Source organism: Papilio machaon, chromosome 2, assembly GCF_912999745.1.
Source record: "Papilio machaon chromosome 2, ilPapMach1.1, whole genome shotgun sequence".
NCBI classification, from domain to species: domain Eukaryota; kingdom Metazoa; phylum Arthropoda; class Insecta; order Lepidoptera; family Papilionidae; genus Papilio; species Papilio machaon.
In genome coordinates this window covers 3,480,304-3,501,622 of record NC_059987.1, presented here as the reverse complement: position 1 = coordinate 3,501,622, position 21,319 = coordinate 3,480,304, and the positions used below count along the sequence as shown (strand labels likewise).

General features: G+C 33.2%; 5 protein-coding genes across 5 annotated transcripts; 3 read left to right on the top strand and 2 right to left on the bottom strand.

Annotated features, from left to right (window-relative positions):
* The first annotated feature begins 179 nt into the window (after positions 1 to 179).
* Positions 180 to 1,197, top strand: LOC106717653 (39S ribosomal protein L53, mitochondrial). Its single transcript, XM_014511560.2, has 3 exons — positions 180 to 412; positions 822 to 949; positions 1,037 to 1,197. The coding sequence occupies exons 1-3, from the start codon at positions 267 to 269 to the stop codon at positions 1,195 to 1,197; spliced, it is 435 nt and encodes a 144-aa protein (XP_014367046.2). The 5' UTR covers positions 180 to 266.
* Positions 1,198 to 1,202: 5 nt separating this feature from the next.
* On the top strand, positions 1,203 to 1,416 carry LOC106717654. Its single transcript, XM_014511561.2, has one exon. It carries the CDS (start codon positions 1,203 to 1,205, stop codon positions 1,380 to 1,382), a length of 180 nt encoding a protein of 59 aa, XP_014367047.1. The 3' UTR covers positions 1,383 to 1,416.
* Positions 1,417 to 1,454: 38 nt separating this feature from the next.
* LOC106717652 (eukaryotic translation initiation factor 3 subunit E) lies at positions 1,455 to 6,920 on the bottom strand. Its single transcript, XM_014511559.2, has 9 exons — positions 6,725 to 6,920; positions 6,499 to 6,615; positions 6,039 to 6,206; positions 5,485 to 5,607; positions 3,363 to 3,604; positions 2,573 to 2,707; positions 2,270 to 2,464; positions 1,679 to 1,913; positions 1,455 to 1,546 (listed from the first exon to the last, which is right to left on the bottom strand). Exons 1-9 carry the CDS (start codon positions 6,818 to 6,820, stop codon positions 1,520 to 1,522), a joined length of 1,338 nt encoding a protein of 445 aa, XP_014367045.1. The 5' UTR covers positions 6,821 to 6,920; the 3' UTR covers positions 1,455 to 1,519.
* A 260-nt stretch (positions 6,921 to 7,180) lies between these two features.
* LOC106717631 (death-inducer obliterator 1) lies at positions 7,181 to 18,868 on the top strand. The gene is made up of 17 exons (XM_014511519.2): positions 7,181 to 7,614; positions 8,125 to 8,286; positions 8,462 to 10,202; positions 10,297 to 10,480; positions 10,652 to 10,888; positions 11,088 to 11,543; positions 13,057 to 13,389; positions 13,461 to 13,613; positions 13,719 to 13,840; positions 13,980 to 14,483; positions 14,559 to 14,821; positions 14,974 to 15,086; positions 15,159 to 15,367; positions 15,465 to 15,672; positions 17,086 to 17,242; positions 17,351 to 17,523; positions 17,595 to 18,868. The coding sequence occupies exons 1-17, from the start codon at positions 7,482 to 7,484 to the stop codon at positions 17,823 to 17,825; spliced, it is 5,379 nt and encodes a 1,792-aa protein (XP_014367005.2). The 5' UTR covers positions 7,181 to 7,481; the 3' UTR covers positions 17,826 to 18,868.
* A 413-nt stretch (positions 18,869 to 19,281) lies between these two features.
* LOC106717632 (mitochondrial ribonuclease P protein 1 homolog) lies at positions 19,282 to 21,247 on the bottom strand. Its single transcript, XM_014511520.2, has 5 exons — positions 21,095 to 21,247; positions 20,698 to 20,915; positions 20,292 to 20,443; positions 19,727 to 20,093; positions 19,282 to 19,657 (listed from the first exon to the last, which is right to left on the bottom strand). Exons 1-5 carry the CDS (start codon positions 21,225 to 21,227, stop codon positions 19,289 to 19,291), a joined length of 1,239 nt encoding a protein of 412 aa, XP_014367006.2. The 5' UTR covers positions 21,228 to 21,247; the 3' UTR covers positions 19,282 to 19,288.
* Between the last annotated feature and the right edge of the window lie 72 nt (positions 21,248 to 21,319).

Genomic DNA, 21,319 nt, shown 5'->3' with positions numbered 1-21,319 from the left:
ATGACAAAAGAACGGTTAAACAATACGTTAACTATTAAATTAATAGTGTTTCGTTAGTACGTAAAGCCATAACATTGATAAGGTGCACGAGAGCTATAAAACGAGTATAAATGTAATCTGTCACTAAAAAAACCATAGCACATGAAGCGGAAAAATTAATGCAAAATAGTTCTATATACGCTGTGAAATGTTAAACATTTTAGGACGATGATTGTCTATGGCTAACTATTTTTGCATCCCTCGATTTTCCGGGAGAAAAAGAAAATATGTCTATCCCTTACAGTGGAACTGTACGAAGATCAGGGGGTGTAGTATCAGCAATTGCGAAACAACTCAGGGGTGTAAATCTCAAGGCAGCTAAAAGAATCACCGTCAAATTTGATCCTTTTAGTGATAATGTTGGGCATACAAGGTAAAATTAACCCTTACAACCTTTAACTCCTGATGTACATCGTCATGTCATACGTCACGACATTCCCATTTCTATATTTTACGCTCTAGTTCATTCTTGACTTACTTTATTTATTTTGTTTGCAAATGCGTTAACGAAGAACTCCCTCTTCTCATCTTTTAAGTATAGAATTTCTTTCTTTCTAACTTTTATTAACATTAAAAGGTTTATTGATTTTCCCGTATTTCCAGAAGTATCGTTCTACAATGTTTTGTAATCTGCAGTTTCAACTTTCGTTAAGTGATATTGTTATTTTATCAAGTGTGCCCTCCACAAAGGGAAACTACTTGAACAATTTCATTCTTAAAACCTTAATTAAAAAATATTTTCAGTAACGAATCTTTTAATTATCAGAAGCTTTATTTTTTAGGAACTTTCTTCATTTTATAAGTTCACCAAAAATTGCTGTAACAAATCCAAACTGCTCCCTTAAAACTGAGGTAGTGTGTGATCGTAGTGAACCAACAATTAACATATCTATTGCTCCTTCAATTGCAGGTAAATCTGTATTTTTACATAAATCCTATTTATTTACTAAAATCTAATTTTCCTTAGTTAACATAATAATCTTGTTTTTATTTTTAGAATCAGCAAAAGTGAAAAACGTGGTAATCAAAAGTAGCAACCTTACATGCTTAGAAATTCTACAATTATTGAATAAGCATATCTCCTCACTGGCTCCAGTGGAACAAGTGTCTTCAGTTGTGCAAACTAAATCTGAGAAAAAGAAAACAAAAAAGAAGTAAACAACATGGTGCGCTCAAACAAAGGCAACCTGCATGTTGTAGAAGAACTGTACAATCAAATACCTGCATTTACTGATGTTTTTTCAGAGGATACATTTTACATATTTGTGGTATTTTTTGTTTTGTCAACAATACTGGTTGCTTTTATTTTGTCAAGATTTATCACTATTAAACCTGTAGAGTAGTTATTAAGTAATTAAATTAGAATGTATAAGTGAAGATTTTGTCTTTTATTTATTAAATCAAACAAATTCACATTGTATAGAATGTTTTATTTAGAAAGATATTAATTTACACCAGCAATTAGAGTTCTATCCGAATGCTAGAATTCTTGTGCTCCCCAACGGATCTGAAATTAAAAAAAAAATTAAATAAGAAAATTATCACATTCAGTGCCATCACCTTTTGAGTTAACTTTAATATAAATATATCATAGTCGCATGGATATGAGGATTATAAGTAAATTTATATCACAACTTACATCTTGATTGCGGGCTTTATGCTTCCTTTCCACTATAGAAGTAAGAGCTTCTGACCTTACAGCCAATGAATCGATTCTCTCCACTAGCTGTTGGTATGGGGAAAGGGGTTGTGCGCCCATAACAACATGGCCTAGCTTGGAATCGATCTTAGCATCCAGTCTAGCATTACGAATCAAGTTCACAATCCAGCATTCAGCTTCGTCTGGTTGCATATTCAGGTTCTCTGCCAACATTCTGCAAAGTTGAAAATATATTTACCAACCAGCAATTTAACATACAAAATAGAACTCAAGAATGATTTATATCTGTTTAATATTTCAATATTAATATTATATAACATAATTTCTCTTTCATCTTTCTAATATTAGAAATGCAAATGGATTGATGGATGTTCGTTTGAAGGTATCTCGGGAACAACTTGATGGATCTTGATGAAATTTAGCACATACGTAGAACATAATCTGGAATAACAAATAGGCTATTTATTACGTTTTTTTAATTTCCGCCCGGAAGAAGTCGCGGGCGATAGATAGTATTTTAATAATTTTCGTAATTTAGATCATAAGACTGTGAGATAAAAGTGTATGTACCCAATACTGATAACTTGATGTATTCTGCAGAATGTTTCAAAGATCATAAGGCGCGCGTTTTCAACAAACTCATCTAAGCAAGCAATCAAAAAGAAGTCGGTGAGCAGAACAGCTTGACATTGATTCAACTTCCTGCGCGCTGCTTCGAAATCAAAGTTAACATACAAATGTTCAATGAACTCGGTGATTGGATCTCTGAAATAATATTAAAGAAAACTTGACTTAATTTTTCTTAAGTTAATTGGAACAAAATGGATTCGTAGCAATTAATTACTTCTTTTTAGTTATCTAATTACACTATACCTGTATGTATAAGCTTCCTGTTGAATTACTTTCACAAGGTCTTTCAGAGCATTGCGCCGGGATCTATTAATAATGACGGCAGTGGCCAAGTAACGCAGTATGTGCGGACACATCGTTTGAATAGCATTTAAATACCTGAAGCAATAAAGGACAACATTTATAGTAGTCAGCTACTCAATTAACATCACTTTTATATAATTTTTATCTATACATTACATACAGACACTCCAACTTTATTAACATGTATCAAGAAAAAACAATAATATTTCGTAGACGTGATGTATTTACTTTTATAGGCCGATTACACCTACCCAGTAAAGTGGCGAGACAGCAAAATGTTACTGAGCCGAAAGTGTTGTGGCCGAGTGAGTGTTAAGCATATTTTTAAAATTGCGTCGAGACAGCGTGCAAAAATTCGCGGGGAAAAATGACATAAATGCATTGAGTGCCGACTGGTCGTCGAGTGAACTTGTTCAAATCTGTCTACTTAGCGAGACTGCACAGAAACCCTCAATTACCCCTGGGTACTCGGCCTAATAAATAGACTAGGGTCCGAGTGACTGTCTCAGCCTATTGCTAGGACAAGCACTCGGTTATGTATTTACAAAAACCGAGCGCTCGGTCGGGGGCACCGTTTCTCTAATGAGTGGGTGTAATCAGCCTGTTAATGTTTCTGATAACGAAAAAGCAAGGATGCGTTTATTTTGCGCTGATGAAGCCGATGGCGATTACTAATTGAGTAATAAATATTCGAACAAGCTTTTATCGTAAAAAGAAGTTGTGCACTTACAATGGTTTATATAAGAACATCTCAATGATGAGGTCTCTGCCCTTCACATGGTTGAAGAACACAAATAGCGACCAGTGGACCAGCCACGTACGTTGTTGCAGCGCCTGCATGTTGCTGGCGGTCGCTCCACCGCCACCGTTGTCTATGAACTCGCGTAACTTAGTCAAGTCGTCGAGTGCTCCGTCCCAGTTTTGGACCAAAATCTCACTAGCTAGTTTACCCCAAAGTACGGATAGATAGTTCTGCAACAAGTACAATATTAATAAATAAAATATCAAATATTATATATTGAATATGTAATTTGAACTAAATGTACATAATTAAAAGGTCATGAAAATGAAAAGAAATGAAATGATATATTAAAATTTGTGTATCAATTCCCTTTATTTTTTTCAAGATAAGTAGTGTATTACAACCTTTTTTCAGTCATCTGCCTTTAGACGACTTTTTATGACTAATTTTTTAAGATAAAAATATGTCAAATAGACATTTGCAAAAATGTCAGCGAAGTTAATAGTACATAAATTTGAGGAGGATTTTGATTTTAAATCTTTATTTATAACAATCAATAATGATTTTACTGAAACAACATTCAGTGAATGGTTGGATGGGATTACAGAACAGAAGAAGAAGTGTCCAGAAAATTCACGATTAGTTATAAAGGCGGTATCAGGTGATGAAATTAAATATATAGATTTAGATTCATGTTGCAAAGAGATATCCAACAATTCTAGTCCATATTCAAACTTCCAACCAAATTGGAAAGAGCCAACGAAAATCTCTATTGGTAAAGATAGGCCTCAAATCATGAAAATATCAGTGCTCAATGACTCTAACGGGAATACTAAGGATAGAGAGACAACAAGTGGTGCAGATTTATTTAAAAATATTCCATTTGAAAACAATTCAATTGATGAGAATATTAACCCACTTGAATATAGTCTCGAAAAAGTAAAAGAAACTAATGCACAAATTATGAAAAATATCCATATGTTAAATAGAACACTAGATTATACAAAAAAGAAGGAAAATTTTAATGTTGTTTGGCCATTTTCAAAAAACATGAACACACATCCTTGTAATGTATGTGGAAAAGATTTTGTTTATGTAACAGGATTGAAAAAACATTATGCAATGAGACATGTCATGACAGAATTCCAACAACAATGGCAAGTTGTGTGGACTTGCACTGAGTGTTTCCAGGTTTGGCCCTGTCGAGACTTAGCTTTGAATCATTCAGGACAATGTGGGAAAGAAGACAACACAGACTGTGTACGAGAAATAAAAACATCATCGCTTTTACAGTGTGAATATTGTGAAAAAGTTTTTACAAGTATTCCCAGACTACTAAAACACTCGAAAGGGCATACGATTTCAAGTAATTATGAATGTAGCGCTTGTAGCATGAGTTTTCAGTCATACAAAAATGCAGAGCAACATTGGCTTTTCTGTCCTTGGTTGAATATGTGCTATAAATTCTCATTGCCCAAATTACTACTGTGTAATGCTTGTGATCGTAAATTCCGAAACTACGAACAACTCTATAATCACAGGTATTTAAAATTTAACAATAACTGTATTTAGATTTTGAGATTTTCTTTAAAATAATTTAATATTTTTTTAGGTATAAAGTAAGTCATTTTATGGCTAAATTGAAAACAGAATGCAACGGGAAGTCTCCATTATTAGTTTACCAGTGTGAAATATGTGGGGAGTCGTTTCAATCAATACCACTTCTGCAAGGACATAGAAATAACTTTCATCCTCATTACGATTCTAGAGTTTTATGTAAAACTGATTCCTTCACTACTTAAATATATTATGTTGCTTTAATTAGATATTTTGTTTCTTTAAGCAAAACAATCTGTAAAGTTTATCTGCACACATTTTTGAATTCAACTAATTTTTGTAAGTACATTAAAAATAATAATCAACCAGTTTACTGGATCCCATATCTTAAACAATTTGGTACTCTTAGATAAAAGGAATTTTAGCAAATCATATTTTTTTTATGCAACATATTTATTTTGCTTCGTTTAAAAATAAAATTAAAGCAAACACTATATATATAAAATGAAAATTCTATGTAAATTACTTGATATAATTAAGATAACATTCTTACCTTATCAGTTGGTGACATGACAAGCTGACAAAAATAAAGATATGATGCTGACTCTTCGTAATTACCACACTCGTACCGATATTTAGCTAATTGATACATGCTATCAATCATCTCAATTTTAAACTAAAACATATAAAAATATATAATTAATGACACTTAATACTTTAAAATCCATCAAGGCAAGTAAGTTGCAGGGTCACAATGATATAGATCAGGAATTCCCAAAGGGGTCAATATCGAACTTAAAGCATTGCTAATTCTCACTCTGTCTTCTTCTACTGAACAAAGTCAGAATAAAAAAAAAAAAAAAACAATAATTGATCTTATAAGTATATAATTTGGCCATGGGGGTCTGTGGTAATGGTTCATTTTGGAAATGGGGGTCACTTGTCCAAAATAGTTTGGGGATCCCTGATATAGATAATGTAACGAATGTAGACTCAACATACATACCACATTAAGAATTATACTTTGATTATATGGACAATTGAGTAAATTCTGTACTATACTAACTTATTTATATAAAACATAAGAAATAAAAATATTAATATCACCTCAAATTCCCTGTTTGTTGTTAAGTAGTTAATAAGAGTTTTAGGATCTCTCATAGTTTCAACGGTTTTCATAACATCATCTCTCTGCATGAGTCGAAGTACAGGTTCCACTGCATCCTGCAGCTCTTGTAGCTGTGATAGAACAACTCCACGGCGGGCCTTTATCTCCTAAAGTAAAAAGAAAACAACCAATTTTAGATTTCATGTTAACTTATTTTATAACTAGCAGTCGCCCGCGACTCCGTCCGCGCGGAATTAAAAAAAAGTAATAGGTAGCCTATCTGTTCTTCCTGACGATGTTTTACATCTGTGCCAAATTACATCCAAGATCCATTGAGCCATTTTAGAAATACAGTCATCCATAATGCTTAATCCATTTAAACATTTATTTTTATATTATTGAGATATAAACAAGATGTTTACAATTACAAGTAGGATATAACAGTGTAGTTCGTCTTACTTCTGGAATACCGTCCGAGGGGTAAAGGGATTTGCGAATGTCTATAACATAGTCAATCATGTTGGTTTTACTAAGTATCTCCAACTTTGCTTGTAGTAGTTCCGACTGATCATATGTCTGCAATTAAAAAAGAAATATATAACAAGATTTATATCAATTTATAAGAGTAGTTTACAATGTACGAAAGCATTTCAGTCAGCATCAGCAATAGAAAAATAAATATTACCTCTTTAGCGGCTAAGAATTCTAAAAGTGGAAACACGAGATGTCGGTCTAAATATTGTCCTATTTTAAAGGTAAGATCAAACTTTGAATAACTCATTTTTAGTAAATATTATCGTAACACTACATAAAATAACCAAGATACTCGTGTCCAGAAAATGACAGATCCTAAAGGAAAGGCATTAACTCATTAACATTTCATTTCACGCAACGCGTTTCATTTCAGTACGTACGTTCGTTATCACTTTTGTCTATGGTAAGTGAGCACCACTCAAAAGCTTCGAGTTTTTTTGTCAAGAAATATTAGGAAACATTTTATTTGCAATCTGTTGTTAATTGTGATGCGAATGTAAAACAAAGCTAATCAATAAAAAAGTAAATCATTAAATAAAAACGAATCATTATTTTTGTGAACCAGAAAGCAAAGAAGCCTCGAGAAACTGGCAACTTTGTGTTATTCACGTCAACGTTGAACGTCGGTATTATGTGTTTTGTTTTATTCGCGTTTAAAATATTTAAAACAAGTTATTAATGATCCAATCCTTATCATATTCTCTGATCCAATTTTACTTATCGTTTTTTAAACAATCTAAACCAACCTGTGTTGAGGGTATTAGAGAGGACTACAATCGGCGCCTTTTTGCAGCTTGTTGGATTTCAAAATGGCGTCTAGCGTGTTTATAGTTAGACGCGGTGCTTGTGTTCTAAGTGGCTAAATATAGAGGAGTTTTAAATACAAGTGGCATAACTTTATAAGAAAAATGGCCAATACTGTAATAACTAACTATACAGATCTCAATGGACCTTCATCTAAATCTGATAGTTCAGTTGTTGTTATTGTCAACAAGGATGGATCTCTGTCTGTGGATCAAAACTTATTGGGTACTCTCATGGGTAAGTTCTTTTCCCTTTTTGATTATTATAAAACGGTTAACTTCAATTTATTTTTTAAATTGTTTTAATAAACCAAAAGATAACTACTAAGAAATCTATCTAAAGAAAAATAATATTTCACAAGAAATTAATGATGCAGATAAGTTTATAATAAATGGTGTTTACATTTAATAACCTATTACGTAGTGAAATATAAATGCTGGTTATAAAACATTTTATATTTTTAGTTTAACTCTTGAACTCTTTTTAGTTGTGACACTTTATTGTTTGTAAACAACTTGGTGGCAGAATAGTAAATATTGTTCTACCAGATTAGGTGGTTGAATTTTAGTGGTATAAAGAAACATAGATATTGACATTAATAAGTATTATGTGGTGTCATTATTTTAATTTATACAAAGAAGACTGTCAGACAGTTGGGGACTGATTCATTATCCAGATATATAAGCAACTGATATAGTTAGTATTTTTTTATATTATATATATTAACATTTACTACTCATATTCCAGGGACTGATGGATCACAAAGTGCTGGTATAAGTGTAGTCCGTGTTGGCCATGAGGGCCGGCCCGATGATGCCACTGATTCTGAAAATGAAGATGATAAGATACCACATGTCACACTATCTGTTGATAGCTATTATAATGAACCTAACAGCATTATCAAGTATGGTAAGTTGCCTCTTATTTTTAGTACAGTTTTATTTAAATATGTCATAAGAAAAAAATTATTAATTGGATTTTAAAGGTTATTATTTGAACCTTAGTACATTTCACACATATAAAGGGCATCATTCGCTAGTAATTTTGGTTAAGCTTTTATTTATGATTTTGCAAATATTTTCAGACAGTGGAGCTGAAATGTTACAGTCTTTAAGGATAGAAACAAGAGAAAATAGTCTAGTGGGATTTCAAAATGATCACTGCTACACATCACTTACATCACCAAGCCAAGTATTACCACAAGGAAATGAAGCATTTATTGGTTTTGAGGATCCAGTCATTGAAATAACACACACTGCACCACCAAAACCAGTTCAAAGTAATAAAAAGATCACTATTTTGGAGCAGCAGATAATACCTAAAGGTAAAAAGATAATCATAAACCCAGCAGAAGCATCTGTGATATTGAAGGGTAATGACCTTTTACATAAACCTCTACCTGTCTTTACTAAATCAAAGCAACTTGATGCTGAAAGGAAAGCAGAAGCGGAGAAAAAAAATGAAGAAAACACCGATTCATCATCAATCAGTTCATCAAGTGAAAGTGCACCAGACAGAGACTCCGATTCTGACTATAAAGATACTAAGGACAGGTCATTGTCCATGAAGTTAAAGAAAAATAAAATAAAACCAAGGATTTTAAAGAATGCTATGTCTTTGAAGGAGACTAAATCAGATGTTAAAATTGCAAAACCTAAAGCTAATAGGAGCATAGTTCGAAAGGATATAAGAGAAAAGATTCAACAAAAGAATGCTATGTTTGAAAAGAAAGAAATAGAATCGGCAATGACCCTAAATAAGGAAAGTCTTCTATCACCTGTGACCGCTGGGACAATTACTGATCAGGGCAAGGTAGTTTCCAAACAAGTACAAAAAGCTATGAAAAAGGAAAAGAAAACCCCAGCACATGTGACTGCTCTGCTCTCGGATATGACATCCTTGTTCTCAACTCCAGATGTTATAAGGAGAGTATCTACAGATACCAAAGTTGTGTCTAAACCTGAAAAAGATACCATGCCTACAAATAAAAAATTAAACCTAACTTTAAAATCACCAGAGATACATGATGCAAAGGTTATGGAACCTAAGAATGATATTTCAGATAAGCTTAAATCTCCAGTGGTACAGAAAACCTATCTAAAGCAAAGTAATAAGGTTCCCATAGAAAAGCCTGGAAAGAGTTTTGATGCTATCCCACAGTTAGATGATGCAAGTCTAGCACAAATTCTGCAAGATACAGCAACAACACCTATGAAAATCCAACCAAATATATCTTCAAATGCTAGCCCAGGTTTGACTGGGCCATTATTACCATCATTGGATCTTTCCGATTTACAACCAATAGAAGAAGGTTTACCCGAAGATGTATTGATGCATGTTGCACAACTAGTGGAAAGCTCGGAGAATTTACAGGAGGTTATTGATAAACAAGTTCTCGGTAAAGTTGATACATTATCTAAAATGCAACCTTTAGTCCCATCAACGATGCCTCAACATTCTCCAACTACAATGGCATCTTCTCTACAAATGTCTAAAACAATGAAAACAATGCTGCCTAAAAAAGATCCAATAGAGATTGTGAGGAGAGATGGACGTGTCATTACTTTACCGCCTATTGAGGCACCAGCCACAAGAGCTTCTAAACGGAAAAGTCAAGTTGAGTCTACTGGATCCAATATGGGTACTCCAGTAGCGGCCGCACCACTGTCTCCAGTTATACAAACCCCTGAACCTGTGCTCCAACATGTCTCAAAGCAGTATGTTAATAGGAAATTAAGTACAAGGAAGCAGGAAACAGTTCCTGTAGTCGAAGAACCTTCTGCTGAATCTCAAGAAAGCCTAAACTCTGAGGATGATCCAAACAGGTACAAGGAAAATTGAGTAATTTAACTAAATTAGACGACATAAAAGATCTTGTATGTACAATGTGCTAACATAATTGATATTTTTGGTTTGCAGGCTATGGTGTATTTGTAAACAGCCACACAACAACCGTTTCATGATCTGCTGTGACAGTTGCCAAGATTGGTTCCATGGAAAGTGCGTTAACATTACAAAGGCAATGGGTCAGCAAATGGAAGACCAAGGCATTGAATGGAGATGTCCCAATTGCGTCAAAAGCATTAAAACTAAAACTAACAAGGTAATTTTTAGTTTACGAACGTAACAATAACAATTTTTTAAGTTAAACTAAAAGCTTCCTATTTTCCTCAGTTATATAGGTAGACTAATACAACAAATACAGCCTAAATCTCAACAAAACTGTACTATTGTTAGTTTTTAGTTATCAGGTAAAAATTTAATAATTTTTTAGGTTGCTGCAGCTGCAAAAAATGTTGAAAGTCACGAAACAAGATCACTTGCATCATCAATACTGCCCAAAGACACGGGATCTAAAACAAACTGCATAGTGTGTAAGAAGTCAGCCCGAGCAAGCAGCATTTACTGTAGCGATGCTTGTATTTTGAAACATGCACAAGATTCTTTAGGCAGCCAACCTCAATTGAAAACAGATGAAGCGGGACCAGAAAAAATAAAAGCAGAGTCAAGGGTATGTTTTTTTTTACTGCAAAAAAAGTATTGTATCTCTCAACATAGTTCATCTTAACTATAGGTATAACATTAAGAATACTAGAAATTCATATATGTATAAATCATAATTTTTTAATTTTATTTTTTCCAAACTTATTTCTGTTTATAACATATTTTTCAAGATAATAGAAAAAAATAACTTATAAATAAATTTCCAGGTCATCGTATATGAACGAAAGTCTGGAAGATTACTGGCAGGACCAAATGCTCCGACTGCAGAAAATCTCAAGTTGTGGCTGCAAAAGAATCCAACTTTCGAAGTTGTTCGCCCCGGTACACTCAGCACTATCAAACCAAATCCATCTCGTAAGAAGTCTGTCGGTGAACCAAATAAAATTCAGACAACGTTAAACTTTGAGAGATTACCTAAGAAACAGACTGAACTGTTGAAACAAGGTCCACATGATTTCAAAGAAAAAATTTCAGTCAAACCGGTTACACCAAAAGAAGAAGCTAAACCGTTGCAGACTAAATTTTTGGCAACACCCAAGTCCATAACTCAGCCTCAGATCTTAGACACTCTGAAGTCCCACAATACTGCTCCTGTTACTAGAACAAGTGAATCTCGTAAGACTGTACGCGCCTCAAACAGATCTCAGTCATCACATGAAAAGGTAAGATAATCTGAACTATTATTATAGCTATTAAAATAAAACCGCCCAATTAACCCAATAAAAATAAATTGTTAAAAGTCGAAAATTGGCCTTATATTTTACTTATTAATATTATAAATGCGAATGTTTAGATGCATGGATGGATGGATGTATGTTTGAAGGTATTTCCGGAACAATTTAATTCAGCTTGGACGGAGTCGCGAGCGACAGCTAGTAGTATAAATCTGTAGTAAAGTAAATATAGATTCAATGTGATTTTGATTGATTTACAAATACGACTGAAAATCTATAGAAAAACATATTTTTTCCGAGAGAACGAGAAGGTTATGGTTTTCTATAAATGTTTCGGTAGTGGAAACAAATGGTTAACTTTTTATTTTTTACTTGATTAAAAACTGAATAAAACATTTATATCTTGTGTATTTGGTATAATTTAGGTATACAGGTAATCAAACTTCATACCTCATATCAATATTGTAAATGCAAAATTTATGATTTATGGATGTCTGTTATTAGGTAAGTCCAAAACGACTAAACGGGTTTGAATGAAATTCGACAGGCGGCGTTAGATTACTGTCTGGAAGAGTGGTTAGGCTACTTACTACGTTTTTTTTTAAATCTCGTGCAGGCAAAGTTGCGGATAAAAACTAGTCGAAAATATTTGCAAGTTAGAAAGAAAGCCAAAAGAAATATAAAATATTTTTTATTTCTGGGCAAGTCGAATATAAATGCACCACTTGACGCGGTCATAACATTTTAGATTAAGCTCCAGACACAAATATTCCACTGTGGAATATTAGTCACTTAGTATTCACGTGTTGTGTGTCTATTGTGAGTAGAAAAACGAACTTAAAGTCTTAAGATTACGTCAGAGTTTTGATTACACATTTATAGTCTTATGATGTCATACAATATTGAAAACAACACAATCTTTAAGAAGTTTTATAACTCGAAAGTTTTGGCATCAAATATTTTATAATTTTTATCTTAGATTTCCATAGATTTTATTTGACAATAATGAATCACTTCAATCATCTTAAATTAAATCATCTTCAAATTGATCTCTACACTTCAATTGCACTGAATGTAATAAAAATAAATTTCTTTGAATAACATTTAATACATGTGATGTAAGGTATCCATTTTGATTTTATCTTACTTCTTACTAATATTATAAATGCGAATATTTAGATGGATGGATGGATGGATTTTTGAAGGTATCTCCGGAACGGTTAAACGGATCTTGATGAAATTTGTCACAGACGTAGAATGTAATTTGAAGAACACATAGGCTAATTATTCAGTTTTTTTTAATTCCGCGCGGACTAAGTCGCGGGCGACAACTAGTAGATATCTAAAAAGGAAATAATTGACTTTATTATTTTTTCATTTTTCCTGTATAAGGGCTTGACGAATATATTAACACGCATACATTTTGTAGTGTAGTGACCTTGATATGTTTACACATTGATTACATGAGTTTGGCGCACTCACGATAATGAATTCATTGTAGACGCCATCAGTTACACCAACGACGCCGCGGAGGAAAGACGTCTCCGAGCCTAAAATGAAATTAACGTCGGCAGAACCGATCAGGGACAATGTAAAGAAAGCTCTGCAAGAGCAGATGAGCATCAGAATGGCTGAGACTTCGGGTCCTAAATTTACCGAGGACGAAATTCTGCAATTTGCAATTGACACAGAATTTGAATTGCACGAACTATTCCGAGATGTCGGTATGAAATATAAAGCCAAATATAGATCCCTAATGTTTAATATTAAGGATAGGAAAAATCTATCGCTCTGGCAGAAAATATGCGATCGTACCATAACACCTCAACAGTTGGTATGTATATAAAGTTTCTTTAATAGATTTTCTACAGTAGAATTTGTCTTTATTTAAAAATCGTATTTCAGGTAAGATTATCCCCAGAAGAATTAGCCAGCCAAGAACTAGCGCAATGGAGAGATAAAGAAGTTAAGCATTCGCTAGAATTGATAAAGAAATCTGAATTAGACCTTTTGGCTGCAAACAAAACGTATGTGCTGAAAACACATAAAGGAGAAGAGGTATGTTTAGAAAGATACTTTTTCCTATCATAAACAGTTAAATTAGAAATAGAAAAATTTTGGGTAAATAAAGTTGTAACTAGTAAATAATAAATGTTTTTTTAGGTAATGGAAACGAAAGAGTCAGTATCAACAGAGTTAGATCCCAATGTTCCAGTGGAAGATGTTGTGACAGCTCTCAATGACTCAATGGGCAATGAGCAAGCTGCACAGGAAACTAAGGATACGTAAGTTTGTTCATAACTTATATTAACACAATTCATTAAGGTTGTATTAATTTCGTCTTGAAAAAATATCGTCAACATATTGGTATGTATTGGAATAAAACAAAACAAAAATGTTAAATGATATAATTTTTCTTTCTAGGACTAAGAAAACTGAATCGGTCAGTCATAAATCAAGTAAAAAGCATGGCAGTAGTAAAAAGAAGGACAAAGAGAATGGAATATCGAGCCACTCTAAAAGTAAACGTGAATCTAAGAAGGATTTAGATAGTAGAAAATCACGATCATCACGAAGGAAATCAACAAGAAAAGAAAAAGAGGAGCACAGACGCAGATCTGATATGAAATCTAGATCACGATCGCAATCCAGATCGAGAGTGGACTCCGGTAAAGACAAGGCAGATTCCAGTGAGACATCGAAACACAGGTCTAGATCCAGATTGAAATCTAAGAGGCATTCTAAAGATAGCGCGAGATCGATTTCACGAGAGCGCGATCGCTCGCGTTCTTCGGGACGTTCGCGACGGCGCTCCCGCTCCAGAGAATCATCTAGACGTAGATCAAGATCGAAACATAGACAAAGTACAGAAGACAAGATTAAACATAGGTCCAAATCTCAAGAGAATACATACAAGAGCAAAAACGAGTAAGTTAACTTTAAAATTGTTTTAATTTACAGTTAATGTGAATTTATATTATTTACAATATTTTTTCTTTATAGTTCAACAGATTCAGATTCTATTGAAAGACCGAAATCGGCAATGCTTAAAGAAACTCATCCGGAATACGATCCACATGAACCGATGATAACATCGGCGTTTTCCGAAGAAGATCTACGAAAGTCTAGAGAAGATGTTTATGATGATTATAAAAATGAAATAACTAATTATAGTGAAGTCGACTATGATCCATCAAAGTCTTTCTCAATCAACACCAGTATAATACCAACAGACACATACTTACCAAAACATGATAAAGCACCTGGTAAATATTTATTAATTTCGTATATTCAATTTTGTAATCAAAAACCTTTAAAAAAGTGCTATATATTTTATCTTGAACCTTTGAAAAATGTGAAAATAAAAACTTGTTTTATGTATATTTCTTCAATTTCTTATTTACATTGGTCTTTACAGAAGTGGAGAGTGATCAGGAGCCGAGCAGTACTGTAGAGAACTCCGCACCGATTGTTTGGAATGGCTGCATCAATATGGTGGATGTCGCTAGATTCTATGTCGCAGCCCACGAAGTAAACAATCATTAATTATATAAGTTATCATTTTTACGTGAATTTTTCATATATTTAATGAAATGACATCAGGTTTCAGGCAATGCTATGGATTTAGAAGAAGATCTAGCCGCAGAGTTGGATGTAGTCGGTAGAATAAACCCGGAGACTGTTTGGGATTATATTTTGAAAATGAAACGAGCCGGCAACAAAGATATTGTCATACTGAGATTGCAAGCCGCAAATGATGAAGAAAAAATGCAATATATAGCCTTATACAGTTATCTTAGTAGTCGAAATAGGTATGTTAACATGGCTAAATATAAAAAAAACATATTGAAAAATAGATTTGTACAGTTGTTTGATCAATTATCTTTTATTGAATTGTTGTATTTTCAGACTGGGAGTTGTCAAAGTGTCAAACACTGCGACAGTGAAAGACTTCTACATCGTACCATTGTCTGCGAACTCGTCTTTGCCCCCGGTTCTCCTCCCTCTAGATGGGCCTGGTTTGGAAGTCAAGACACATCTACTTATAGCGATAGTTATACGACAGAGAAAAAAAAGATTGCCTCCCATTGTTCCCAAAGAAATCATTCCCGCTAAGGTTAGTTGAGAACGGGTGGAATAAGTAATTATGTCTAATTTCAGCTTGTAAATAAAATATTAGTTGTTAAGTTTTCCTTTTGCATTAGTATTAAGATCAAAGTCCGCCATTTGAAAAATGCATTTATTATGTACAATATATGTAATATAACATCACTGTTAATAAAAAAAAAAAGATATAAAACCTATTAATTTATTGTAGGTTAATAAAGTTATTTTCACAATTTTGTTTATTTCATTAAGATAATTGTAAAATTATGTATTAGTATTGTTAAAAACGTCTAGATTATAGGTTAATTTTGTAAAGAGTCGAGGTTTCAAGAGGTTTTATTTAAACGTGAATATTAAATATTTCCTTTATCCAAATCCCTTTTTCCTTTGTAGAAAGTTTTTTTTAACTTCGTTAAGTTTAAAAGGTATTATGTAATTAAATAATTAAAAATGACCCAAAATCTGAAACATTAATCCTGAAAATCCCGGGAGCAGATTCCGTTATCGTCAGCAAGAAAAAATTATATTTTTTTATGACCCGGATACTTCTTTCGCTTAATTCACATTGTGTAGTTAAAAAAATATAAAAACTATGTATTCATGATCCCTAATCTTATACATTTATGATTTTATTGTCCTTAACGCGTAAACCTCAACTTTTACTTCTTAATAACTTAAATTAATATTAACATAATTTATAACTCCCTTTCACATAACATCTCTTGGTTAAAATTAACAAATCTCGTCTTGGTAAAACGAGATTTTCTATTATAATTGTACAAGTAATATTGTCTGACATTAAACCTTATGAAAAAGATTGTGTCCAACGTACCTTCATGATGTGGGTATTTAGAGAAACCATAAATACTTAGAAATTTCAATTTAAGGTTGTTATCCTCAAGTTATACTAACATTCAATTCATTAGGAATATTATAGGATATATTTTTTGGATAAAATAAATACCATTGACGTTGCAATCGATTATCGAAATTTTAATATGAAGTGTGACTTTTTTGTTTGATATAATCACGTTGTAGGTTATTTAAAAAAGTTTTAATAACATGTCAGTGGCCAATCACAAAGGTTCGCCACCCCTGAATAAAGATGGCGCGTGTAAATAATCAAATGATCGCATTTTTGATAACTTCAGGATAACACATTTTGTAGCTTGTTTGATTTGCTTTCAATTAATAATGAAAATAAATTTATTCGGTAAATAAGTTGCTACATTAGTTATATTGACTTAATTTGCACAATATGGGTATATTTTATTTACGTGTTATGTTTAATTTATTTAAATTGGTGCATTTCTAATAGTGATTTTCAATTGTCGAACACCTGTATACAAATATTATTGTTATCTTTGTACACACAAGTGTTTAAACTTTGAAAACAAGCTAAGGTATAATTAAATTTAACTAGGTGATAGGCGAGGCTCGCAAGCGGTCGTACACGCCGCCGGTGGGCGGGCGCGGTTTCACACCGCCCAGCTCGCCCAAGCGCCGTGCACTTCCACTGCCGACTTACACTTCGCCCGCTCTCTCCACCTCTGTTAAAGACAAGATCGCAGCCACCTTAGGTAACTAAAATTTATGTGTAAATCCTCACATTCGACTCATATTAAATGTTGCACTAGTAGTGTTTAGATATTTTTTTAGTTGTGCTACATTTTACAATTATGACACAGCGTCCGCGGACGACGAGGAGGCGTACAGCCCGGGCTCGTCGACGAGTAGCGGCTCCGCGCCCGCCACCACCTCGCTGCGCACCAAGATGGAGGAGCTCAACAGACAAATTGAAGAACAGAAGCAGCAGATATTGAAGATGGCCCAGGCGGATTCATCTATAATAGATCATGCGGTATTTATCAGTTTCAGCTGCGGTATCGTGTCGTAAATGTTTTTTGTAATAACAAAAAAATCTTTATTTAGGAGGAAGCATATTCTCCGTCGCGTCCGATGACGCCGCCGGAGATGGAGGCGGGCGGTGCGGTGAGCGCGGCGGGCGCGGTGCCGCTGGCCGACATCGCGCTGCCCTCCAACCTGCAGGAGATCCTCGCCTCCATCAAGCAGCGCGCCCCTGCTGCCCCTGCTGCCCCTGCTGCACCAGCACCAGCCGCCTCAGTCGCGGACGTCGACATGCGCCAGCTGCCTCCGGCGTAGCGCACACGAGATCTCACACAACATGACAACCTGACATGCGTATCAACACAAATCTAGTGATTACACACTAAATAGACAATGCAAATAACAAAACTCGATGCACATTGAACATTGATAACAATACATAAAACGGGGGTAGGCACCATTCTTGGTCGCAGTTTCAAATGAATCACAAGTTCGGGTCATATTTAAAATCAAGAGAAATTATTTTTGTATAAATACATAGTCTCAAAAGACTAAAGTGGAAAAAAATTAAATAAGGTTTTTAGTGCCTATTCATTTTAATTTTTGTGTTAGAAATAAAGTGGATCACTTGGTGACTAAAGGTTTGCGACCCTGGACCTTAAAGGTTTCTACATCAACTTTAGCAAACATGCCTTGCTGCCCCGGACTAGAAACTCGAAGTGTAATACACCTCTAATTGGTTCTCCTAATATTGCAAGAATATAAAATTATGCTAGCACTGACCGACATGCTCCTTGCAACTATTGTACATATTACTGGCAACATTTAACTACTTTTTCTGAAACTCCACCATAAGTACAATATTTTTCCCTTTTTGCATTTATACAACATTCTCTTCAATAACATGTGCTAACATTTAAATTAAAAACGCACATCTTTATAAATACACTGAGTACATATTATAATAATTAGATAATTAGTTTGCATATAATTGCACAATAAGAAATCATGTTAACAATTCGTAATTAATCATTTTCGAGTTAGGATTGTGTTGATATACTTGGAGTGCTTTTTGCATACCGCCTTATTATAGCAGATCATCTATAATATAATCTAAAAAGGTTTTTCTTTCTTATTATTAATGTTGACATTATGTATTTTGATTTTTTTTTGTATACATAAAATGCATGAAGTATATAGCACATAGTAAGTTTTAAATATGCAAGGCATATTTAGAGTAAAATCGTGTGCAATTGTAGGTAGAAGTAAGGTTTGTGCTTCACTAGATGAACGAAGATTGTAAAGATATACATGTTTAATTAATTAAAGTTTAAAAATCACTTTGCACACAAAAATTGTGTGCTGGTAATTGAAAAAAACAACATTGATGTTGCGTAACTCATTTGAATCATGTAAAAAAAAAATTTCAGTGGGTCTGTTCAAATTTGAGTAAATTTGAAGCAAATATTTAATGGTGATATATTTTATGTTATCACACGTGTTGTAGGAGAGCAGTTTCAACATCACATTAATGTTCTCACATGAGCATTTACATCTCATCAATCTTCACTAGTTATTATTAGTGACATTTTTATTTGATTAAAGTTTGTTGTACATACCTAAATTGTTAATAAAAAATGAAGTATAATTTGATATTGTACAAATCTAGGTTAAACATTTATTGTTTAGGGATTTCTTTTGCAAATATTATGGAATATGTTTATTTACTAAGATTTAATGAGAAATAAAAATAAAAAAATTATTAGACCTTTTTATTTTTATATACTATCATCATCACACAACAAAGATTGTTTAGATTTCACCCGGTTATTTCTAAACGACTGTATTCTATTGTTTCTGATCATATTGAAATTTTTAAATATTTCTTCTTTGGCTAGTGGACTATTTCCAATCCTCTTTTGCATAGCCATTATTTTGGTTTCCATGAGCTTTCTTCTTGGTATATGACGTAATGCATGATCCCAGTCACCTGATACCTTTAAATCTAATAGAATCGGAACCATATGATTTATGTTCAAACTTTTATTTGCACCGGGCGCCCACTCCATATACCTGTCCAAAGGTAATTTCGCCATTTTCAATCCATCTCGTTTTGCTCTGGCTAGTGAAAGTGGTTCGGTGTTTATCTGAAATATGGTTGAGTTACTATTTATAAAACTGATTTGATCAAAAGAATGTTGATGTTAAAAACTTACCTTATCAACCATGCAACCAATAATATAAACGGTATCATGATCGAATGTTGTCAGTTCTTCCCTGCAGTGTGGTGTCAGATAAACCAGTTTTTGCTTTGGAAAAATATCCAAGTAACTCTTAGTGTGAATATTTAAAGGAAACCATGGCTCTTCTAATGATGGAATATTTTTACGTAATTGTTTCATAAAGTGGCCCTCTAAGTCTACATTGCACATGTGAATGTTGAATGGCTCCTTATGTATTCTGTTATCGCCAAACACTAATGTCATTTGTTTGGCTGCATTAACAGCTTCCCTCCACACCATGTTCTGTTCATAAGAGCAATCTATAACAATTGGTTGACCCCACATCATTGCTTGAAGTGCTCTAGAAAACACATTTATAAAATATTTATGAAGAAGTTACCAGTCCTATAAAATTTCAACTATGTATGAGAAATGCTCTAAAAAAATGATTAAGTCAGTAACTTTGATATTAAAAAAAGCCACATCTTTAATTTTTGAACCAAATGACATTTTGCATATGATGAAATTTTGATCACTGTTGTTGTTAAACATACCTTACCTATAATTGTCAAACTGGTTAATTGACTGGTCACGAATTCGCAGAAACAAAGTTTGATGTTTGATTCCATACATGAGGTCATCTGGAAACTCCTTCTCTTCCACTTCATCAGTTTTTAAAGCCATTTCTCTTCTTCTTGCTTCTTTCTTTGCCTTTAAGAAAATATTACAGAAAAATTACACCATGATAGTTGCGTAATTGAATAGTCCAATATAAAGAATTAGTATGTAATTTTACCTGACCAGAACTATAAAACACTACTTTGAAAAATTTACAATATCCATCTTCCCTTCCTAGTTGTATAAATCATATAGAAATATGTTAAGCTGATACAGATAATGTAATTACAATAAAAATATATGAAAGAAGTGGAAAGTAGACTTTCTTTCAATATCAAATTCTTTACCTTCTCATTTTCTTTTGACATTTGTGTTTTCCATAGATATACTAGATAGCCAGACCTTTGGTTCCTACTTGCAAGAGTCAGTAAATGTTCCCAGTGATGTTTTCGTAGTATGCTTGGTGCTGGACGACCATCTTGACGCATCACTTCCACTTCCAACATCAAAATTTTAAGTCGTTTTTCTAAATCTGCGTCTCCTTTACATAAATCATTTATTATATCTGAAAAATAACATAACATAGATATAATTGGGATGTTATAGAATGACATTTATTTAAAAAAAAAGCCTAATTTATAAAAAAAAACACAGAATTTTTACATAAACGCAATTTAAAGTCAGTACTTGAAACAACTATTTTATAAAAATAATAACTTTATTAGAAATATAACATGTGGTTACCTGAGTCGTCATCTTGTACAGTATAAAATCTTATAGGGGTTTTCCACTTTGCAACGGATATTACTCGCTTATAAAGAATGGGAGATACTTGGTACTGCCGTATATTTGAAATTAAAGATTTAATGCACTGCATTGTAACTTTTTAATCCTTTAAAATATATAATATAAATACTTATGTATTCTTTAATGTTTTACTATAACATTTTGTTAATGGGTAAGAACTGA